This window comes from Elephantulus edwardii, unplaced genomic scaffold, assembly GCF_000299155.1.
Source record: "Elephantulus edwardii isolate Elephantulus edwardi_28Jun2011 unplaced genomic scaffold, EleEdw1.0 scaffold00059, whole genome shotgun sequence".
Classification (NCBI taxonomy): Eukaryota; Metazoa; Chordata; class Mammalia; order Macroscelidea; family Macroscelididae; genus Elephantulus; species Elephantulus edwardii.
In genome coordinates, this window is record NW_006399809.1 from 15,869,955 (window position 1) to 15,878,347 (window position 8,393).

The following is an 8,393-nucleotide window of genomic DNA, read 5'->3' on the forward strand; positions in this document are numbered from 1 at the left end:
TCATTTACCATATAGTTTTAAGTAATTTAATTTATATATATATTTATTTAAAATATAATTATGAAATGGTGATTCCTGTGGGGAAAATTTTTACTATTTAAGACTGCCATTTTAAATTTATTGTCTTAAAAATGTTTTGGCTTTGATGCTCTAACTGAACTTACTTTCTTTTTAGTTATTCCAGAGGATCTACAGAACGTAAGATGTTGCCACAAACTACCTCATGGATTATTCTCATTCACTCACTAGCTGCATGGTTGCGTATTGGAACAGGATGTCTACAGACTGTTGAAAAGCTTTGAAGAACCTCATTTGTTGAAAAGCTTTGAAGAACCTCATTAACACGGGATGACCTAGGAGTGACTCTTAAGTCTGCAACAAGACACTGATTCATTAGTGAATGTGGCAGTCTTGGTTCTGAATGCTGCAGAGAACAGCACATAGAGCATCTCCTTTATTTCTGAAGCATTCACTTGACCTTCCATCAGTAAAATTGACTTTTCTAATCTGTTCCTGGAGATATTAATGGAATACAATCATGTCCACTCAAGACGAGAGGCAGGTCAATAGTGAATATGCTGTGTCCTTGTTGGAACAGTTAAAACTCTTTTATGAACAGCAGCTGTTTACTGACATAGTGTTAATTGTTGAGGGCACTGAATTCCCTTGTCATAAGATGGTTCTTGCAACATGTAGCTCTTATTTCAGGTAAGTAAGTATTTTAGTTTTGATTACTCATATTAGCTTAGTTTAAGACAAATTAATGCATTTTAAATTTAAGTAAAAAATAGATACTGTGTTTTGCCAAAGTTTTGTATTGAGATGATTTAGTGTGTGCCAGATCATATCTTTGTATGAGTTAAGTTTAGAACAGAAGAAAGTTTAAATGTAATACTCTAATTCTACAGAGGCAGAAAGATTGAGGGTACTATTTTCCTATTGAGAGAAAAATATTTTTACCCTTAAAATTTTTAAATTCTTCCATTAGAAGACTGGTCCTTATAAACTCATGAGTTAAAATAGGCGTGATAATTTTTTTTAAGAGGATAATTGCTGTTCAGACATTAAGAACTTTCTTTTGCATAAATATGTTTTTCTCTTGGTTTTTTTTTTAATCTTTTAGCTCTAAATGAGAGGGAAATGGAAAGTTTGTTGTTGGGTTTTTTTTTTAAGGGAATACTCTGCTTCAATTTAAAATGATGGAAAAACTGAGAGTAAGTATTAGTGTTATTTGCTTAACATGGTAAATATAATTAATGTTACTGAATCATACAGTTTAAAATTGTTACAATGTCTAGGTATTTTGTTACATGTTTTAACATGATAGAAATTTTTAAACAAAAAGAAAAGACTCTCCAAATAACTGGCACATTTTTGCCATGCATTGACTTAGTAATGTTAGAAATTCAAGATTACAAATTTAACCAATACTTGAATCACCCTCTTCCTTTTTGTTAGTGATTTTTAATAATAAATTACTTGCCATCTTTGTATGCCTAATAACATAATTGAAAAAGTTGGCTCAATTAGATGTCTTTTTTCTTTTTCTCTCTTCCTATCTCTTTAACCCGATTCTGTCAATCCTGTGGACAGAATAGAGCTGTTCAGTTGCGTTTCAGAGGTGGTAAATCTTTACAGAATTCTGCTACCCTGTCTTTCTCCTGCAGATTGGCTGGTGAATACTAACCTTTTGGTTGGCAGTTGAGGATGTTAACCATTATACTATCAGGTTGCCTTTTCTTTCTCATTAAATTTATCCTTTTTTTGGAGTTTCCCCACCCCTATTTTATTTTGTTCTGAATAAGACTTTATTTACATTCTGTAGCCCTATGTTGTTGTTGTATGCCATCAAGTCAGTGGCTTTTCAGGAGCCGTAAAGGGCAGAGGAGGAGAGCTCTCATCGTTCTCTCATGGAACAGCTGGTGGATTCGAACTGCATGCCGTTGAGATTGCAGTGCATCGAACCCCAATCTATTGACAAGTAACAGAATATCACACATAACTTTCTCTCTGCCATTCAGTCAGTTCCAACTCATAATGACCCTCTGTCAGGTTTCTGTAACTATAACTATAAATCTTTTTTGCACAGAACAACTGGTGGGTTCAGGACGCCAGCAACAGATAGCTTTCTGGTTAGCAGTACAACACTGCTATGGGCTACACCACCAGAGCTTTGAGATGAGTATCAGACAAATAAAATACACAAAGCAGGAGACAAACTAAATTACTGGGGTTTCCTAAAATTAAACTTAAGCTCATCACAAGCTTTCACTAAAAGAGTGGGAGGTGGGAGGTGGCAGGAGGAACCTACAGGCTAACAAATGTTTTTGGCAATAACATACATATCTGACAAAGGTTAATCTCCACTATATTTATGAAACTTCAGGACCACCTCAACAACAAAAAGACTATCCAGTCAAAAAATGGATAATGAAAATTAACAGATGCTTCGCTTAAGATGCTAACACATGAAAGATGTTTGTACTCATCAAATGTTGTTACATACTGATGAGTTGAAGGCGACAGTAAATTGCACAGAAGAGTGCCCATCTTTCTCCAGTGGAGCAGCTGGTGCATTCTAACAGTATACTTTTGTGTTGTAGCCCAGTTCCTTACCACTGAGCCACCAGAGTTCCTAAATAAAAACTACAAAGAGATACCATTTCATCCTCACAATAATGGCACTGAAAACCAAAAATGATAAATGCCAGAGAGGCTCCAGGAAATTGGAACACTGCCTGTGGAACTGTGAAATAGTGCAACCATTATGGAAAATGATATGTTGTTGTTAGGTGCCACTGAGTCGAGTACAACTCTTCAATGCTGTGAACAACAGATCTGAACCCTTTCCTGTCCAGTGCCATCTTCACAATTTCTGAAACATCTGAGTCCATTGCCTCAGTTACTGGTCAGTCTACATGGTGGAGGGTCGTCTTCTCCTTGGCTGTCCCGTCACCTTACCAAGCATGTCTTTCTCCAAAGAATAGCCTTTGGTAGCAGCATGCTCAAAGTATGTAAGATGTGAAACTTTATCATCTTTGCCTCCATGGAGTACTATGGCTGCAGCTTCTCCAAGACATATCTGTTTGTTCTTATGGACGCTTATGGGATATTGAGTACTCTCCTCACCACAGCTAGAGGTATCAATTCTTCTGTCATCCTTACTCACTGTCCTGTTCTCCGATGCACAGCAGGTGATTGAAAAGACAGTGGCCTCAATCAGGCACACCTTAGTCTTCAGACTGACATGATTGCTTCTTAATAATACAGAGAGGTCTCTTGAGTGCAGATTTTCCCAGTGCAATATGTCTCCTGAACTACTAACTGCTGGTACCAAGTATATTGGTTGTGGATACAAGTAAGATGAAGTTGACAACTTCAGTCTTTTCTTTGTCATGATGTTACCTGTTTTTCCAATGATAAGAATTTTTGTTTTCTTGACATTGAAGACTGCAATCTTTGATCCTCTGCAGCAAAGTGCTTCAAGTCCTCCTCATTTTCAGCAAGCAAGGTTGTGTAATGCAGACTATTAATGAGTCTTCTAATCCTGACGCCACATTCTTCTTCATAGAGCCCAGCTTCTCAAATAATTTGCTCAGCATACAGATCAGATAGGTCTGGAGAAAGGATACAACTCTGATAACAAACTTTTCCCAATTTTAAATCAGTCCGTGTTCCCTTGCTCTGTACAACAGCCTGTTGGTCTAGGTATAGGTTTTCACATGGGCACAATTACATAAGAGACAGAAATATTCTATGATCCAGCAATACTATTCCTAGGTATATATCTTTAAAAAATAAGAACAGTAACACACATTGATATATACATACTTGTGTTGATTGCAACTCTATTTAACAGAAAGATGGAAACAGTGTAAATATATGTCAGTTGAGACATTGGGATACTATACAACAATAAAGAAAATTATGAATTCACAAAATACCTAACAACACAGGTACATGCAACAGGTCACTATTTTTTAAAAGGTAAAGGCTCTCTGTTCCTTGTTGATTCTCTTCTCGTGCAGCCTCAGCCACAAACCCGAGACACAGTGGTGAAGGTCACAGTAAACAGATTTGGCCTCATTAGATGCCTTGTCATCAGGGCTGCCTTTAACTCTGACAAAGTAAATGTTGCCATCAGTGACCCTTTCTCCTGTAATTTCAACAGCAACACTCTCTGTGCCTGGAACAACCACTTAGTCATACTCATTTCCTGGTATGACAGTGAGTTTGGCTACTGCAACAGGGTGGTCGACCTGATGGTTCACATGGCTTCTAAAGAATAAGAATCCCTTGAACCACCAGCCCATAGTGCAAGAACAGAGAGACTCTTAGCTGTTAATCTCTAGCCATATAGTTATTATTTATCTTTAAAAATGTGAATTGTTCTTGTAATCCAGAAAGCTGATTATTTTATTACAATCTTAAAGGCAACAGCATCTTTTTAAGGTTGCCTCTGTTTCCTTGTTTGCTGCCTCTCTTCTCTTTCTTTATCTTTTGCACTTATTTTTCAGGAATTTTTTCAACCTCTTATTAAAATTTTGCCTAATTGAACTCTTTTACCTCAGATTGGTCATTGGTATTCTACATAGGTTTTCCTCCTTAATTTTTCAATCCCCCTCAGGTAATTTGTCCATAATCAATACTGTTGGCACCAGCTATTAGGAAAATATGCTATCAGGGATCTCTCCAGAGTGCTAAAAAGCAGCGATGTTAGCCTGGAGGCTAAGGTGCACCTGATCCAGGCCATGGTCTTCATGATTGCTTTTTTCAGAGAGCTGGACAATGACTGAGGATGACAGAATTGATGCCTTTGAGTTGAGGTGCTAGAGAAGAGTATTTAAATATCATGTGCCAAGAGAAGTAACAGATTTAACCTGAAGAGGGTGAAACCAAGTTGCTTCTTAGAGGCAATGATTTTAAAGCTCCATCTCACATACTTTAGGCATGTTGCCAGTCCTTAGAGAAGGACTTCATGCTCAGAAGGATGGAGGGACACAGCTCAAGAGAGGAAAATAGGATGAGATGAATTGACACAGTAACTGGTGTAATGAGGATAGAGGAGACCGTGAGATTCGTTCAGCATAGCACAGGGTTCACAGCTATTGTACGTAGTCACTATGAGTGCTATTGATTTGATGGCACATAACAACAGAAGATAATTTATCCAGCTTTAATTAACCATGTCCCTTTATAGATGGGTCAGTACACTGTATCAGTGTTTGTCTTCTCCAGAGCTTCAATATATTAAATATTTACATTTTACTCAATTTTACTTCAATGACTTTTCCTCCTTAATCTTAGGATTTTTTATTATTGGTAAACAATATGCTTTTCTCCCTAAGGACCACTATTGTTGCACTTCTCTTTTTTTACCTTTTTTTTTTTAAAAAAAAAAATACTGGTTTATTTATAAGGTGCATATATACTATTTTTCACATTGAATCTTTTCCAGTTCCTTCAGTCTTGCCTCAACCGTATGTGTTTATGCAAGAAATGAAATAATTTTACTTTTTATACATGCATCTCATTCCCCGTTTTTAGAAAATCACCACGTCTTGGCTTTTGTCATTTTCAGATCTGTTTCTTATGCCCTGGTTCAGGGTCTTCTGAGCTCTCATTTGCATCACTACATAGCTTTATAGTCAGTTTTCTTGCCTTTCAGCTTTTGAAGACTGTGGGTATAGATAATTTGCCTTGGAATTTCTTTTCACATCCTAAAGCCGTACTCAGCAACCCACATATGTCCTCCATGGGGGCGTGGGGGGGAGCTCTTACCTTTTTGTGTCCTCTTAAAGCCTCTGATCTGTCTATTCTCCATCTTTCCAATCTAATTTTCCATATCTTACAAGCACTCTGATCAATGACATCCCTTGCCTGGGCTGTTGTTATGGTTTGCCCTTAACTATTTTATACATTATGTTGAGTGTTTTCCTCATGCCTTAGGACAAGGCTAGTAACTATTGTGGAACCCGCAGAGGCATTTCTCATCATATATGCTGTTGTGTTGTGCATTGGGATCTCCTCCCATTTTTATACATAAGTATGAGTTGGTTGTGTATTCTCTGCCTCTGTTGGATTCCCAGTTTAGTTTTCCCTACATAACAGATTTTCAGGAAGTGCCCTACATATTTTAGAATATCATTTCAGTAAATGAATTTTTAACATTATTGAGATGTAATTTACATTTTATAAATTTGTGTTAAGTAGACAGTTAAGTCTAGTATATTTACAGAGTTGTGTAACCATCTTCATAATCTGATTTAGGGCATTTATATCACCATGTCCCCTTGGACAGTAGCTCCCTAGTCTTCCCAACAGGCCTAGGTAACTAATAATCTTAGGTGTCTGTATGCCTTTGTAGGATATTGCCTATAAATTAATAAATACATTAGCTTTTCAGTATCTTTTTTTAACTGAGCCTAATTTTTTTAAAAACCAAAAACAAAACACCACCTATTTGTGTTCTCAATAATATATACAACCAAACATGCACCAGAGCCATTCCTACATGTATGATTTAGTGACATAGATTCCATACTTGTAGTCTTCTTTCTCTTCTTTTCTGAATTGGGTTCCCCCCCCCCATTAATAGAAACTTCAACTTATTTCCATCGAGTTGGAATGGACTCATAGCTAAACCTCTTTTGGGTCTTCAGAGGGTGTAGAGTGGAAGAGATTATTACCCAGCTTTCTTCCATGGAGAAGCTGCTGGATTTGAACTGCCTGTCTTTGGTTAACAGTGCAGGTCTTTTCCCACTGGGCCACCAGAGTTCCGTACTATAAACTTGCTGTCTTCTTTAGTTCCTATCTGATCTTTCCAATTGGTATTATCAGTTTGATCTCATATTGATAGAACTTGATAGAGCACAATGCTCAAAGCAAATATTCTTTACTAGTTGATCTAAACATGTTTGATTTATGAAGACTTCCAGGGATACTTTTATTATAAGGTTTAAAGGTTGTCTCAGGACAGTAGTTTCAGGGATTCATCCAGTCTCTGTCGCTTCACTCAGTGCTTCTGGGGTCCATAAGAACTTTTAAAAATTCTGTTCTTCTTTTCCTGCCTGTTGATTCATAGAAACTTTCCTGTGGAGTCTATGATCAAAATGTTGAGTGGGCACCATGTACTTCTTTAGGCTCATAGCAAAGGAGACCAGTTAGCTATAGGGACTAATTAGCCACCATTCCATATCCTCCTCCTTATTCCCCCACTCCACTTTGTTGTATCAGGTAAGTAGAAACTAGTTGTGCCTTGGATGAATACTTGCTAAGTTTTAAGTGCATCCACCGCCACCCTGTTCCCCAGTGAACTAGAAGGTAGAATAGAAGCTCTAAACACATTATTGGGCTAGTTATCTGCAGTGACCCTGAACAGCCAAACTAATAAAATGAGCCTGGTGTTCATCTGTGTCATTGTGGTTTTGGTGGTGGTAGAGCTGCCATCTAGTTATCTATGACTCACAGCGACCCTCTAAACAACAGATCTAAATCCTACCCCTATCCTGTTTCATCCTACAGTCTCTGCTGTGCTCCACCCCATTGTAATAACCAGTCCTGCTTGTAAAAGGTCTTCCTCTCTCTGATCCTCCATGATGTCTTTCCAAGCAAGCATGGTGTCTTTTTCCAAGGGTAACCTGGCCCTTCCTGATGGCTCAAAGTGTAGATGGCATTTCACCATCCTTGCTTCTTAGGAGCACCCTGGTTGTATCTTGCCCAAGACATGTTTCTTTTTCACAGCCTTTGGAATATTGATTGAGTACTCCAGCACCACAATTCAAAGACAGTGGTTCTTCAGTCATCTTTATTCATATTCCAGCTTTTAGATGCATAATAAGCAATCAGCATTGTCTTGGATCAGACTCACCTTAGCTTTTAAATTGACATCCCTGTTCTTGTTCTTTTTCTTTTTTTTAAAAAAAAAAAATGAATTTTAATGAACATTTACAGAGATTTTCTATTTCTATTCATTCATTGTTGCACTTTTCTCCCTGCCCAGTCCTCCCCCCAGTTCGCTCCTCTCTTCTTGAAAAGTAAAAGTCATCCCTGTTCTTTTACACTTTGGAGAAGTCTTTGACAGTAGATTTCCCTAGTGCCCCATATCTTTTAATTTCTTGACTGCTGTTACCTTTGGTGTTGCTTGTAGATACAAGTAAGATGAGATATTGAAAACTTCAATCTTTTCTCCTATCATGATTTTTCCTCTTGGTTCAGTGATTCAGTGAAAGAATTTTTGTATTCTTGATAGTAAGATGTCATCTATATTGAAGGGGTTTTTTTGTTTGTTTTTTTGTTTTTTAGCTGTCGTATTAAATTGTCCAACTTGTATTTCTTTTTATTTTTTGTGGCAGGGTTTTTTAATTTGTTTGTTTTTGCTGCTTTTTTTTTTA

At 37.3% G+C, this 8,393-nt stretch overlaps 1 protein-coding gene across 1 annotated transcript in view; it reads left to right on the forward strand.

Moving 5' to 3' along the window:
• The first annotated feature begins 174 nt into the window (after positions 1-174).
• The window catches only part of KBTBD2 (kelch repeat and BTB (POZ) domain containing 2), a 16,034-nt gene continuing 7,815 nt past the window's right edge, over positions 175-8,393 (forward strand). The window contains exon 1 of the mRNA XM_006887610.1: positions 175-708. Coding sequence (XP_006887672.1) covers positions 539-708 — 170 coding nt within the window. The 5' untranslated portion in view covers positions 175-538. The remainder of the gene's footprint in view (positions 709-8,393) is intronic.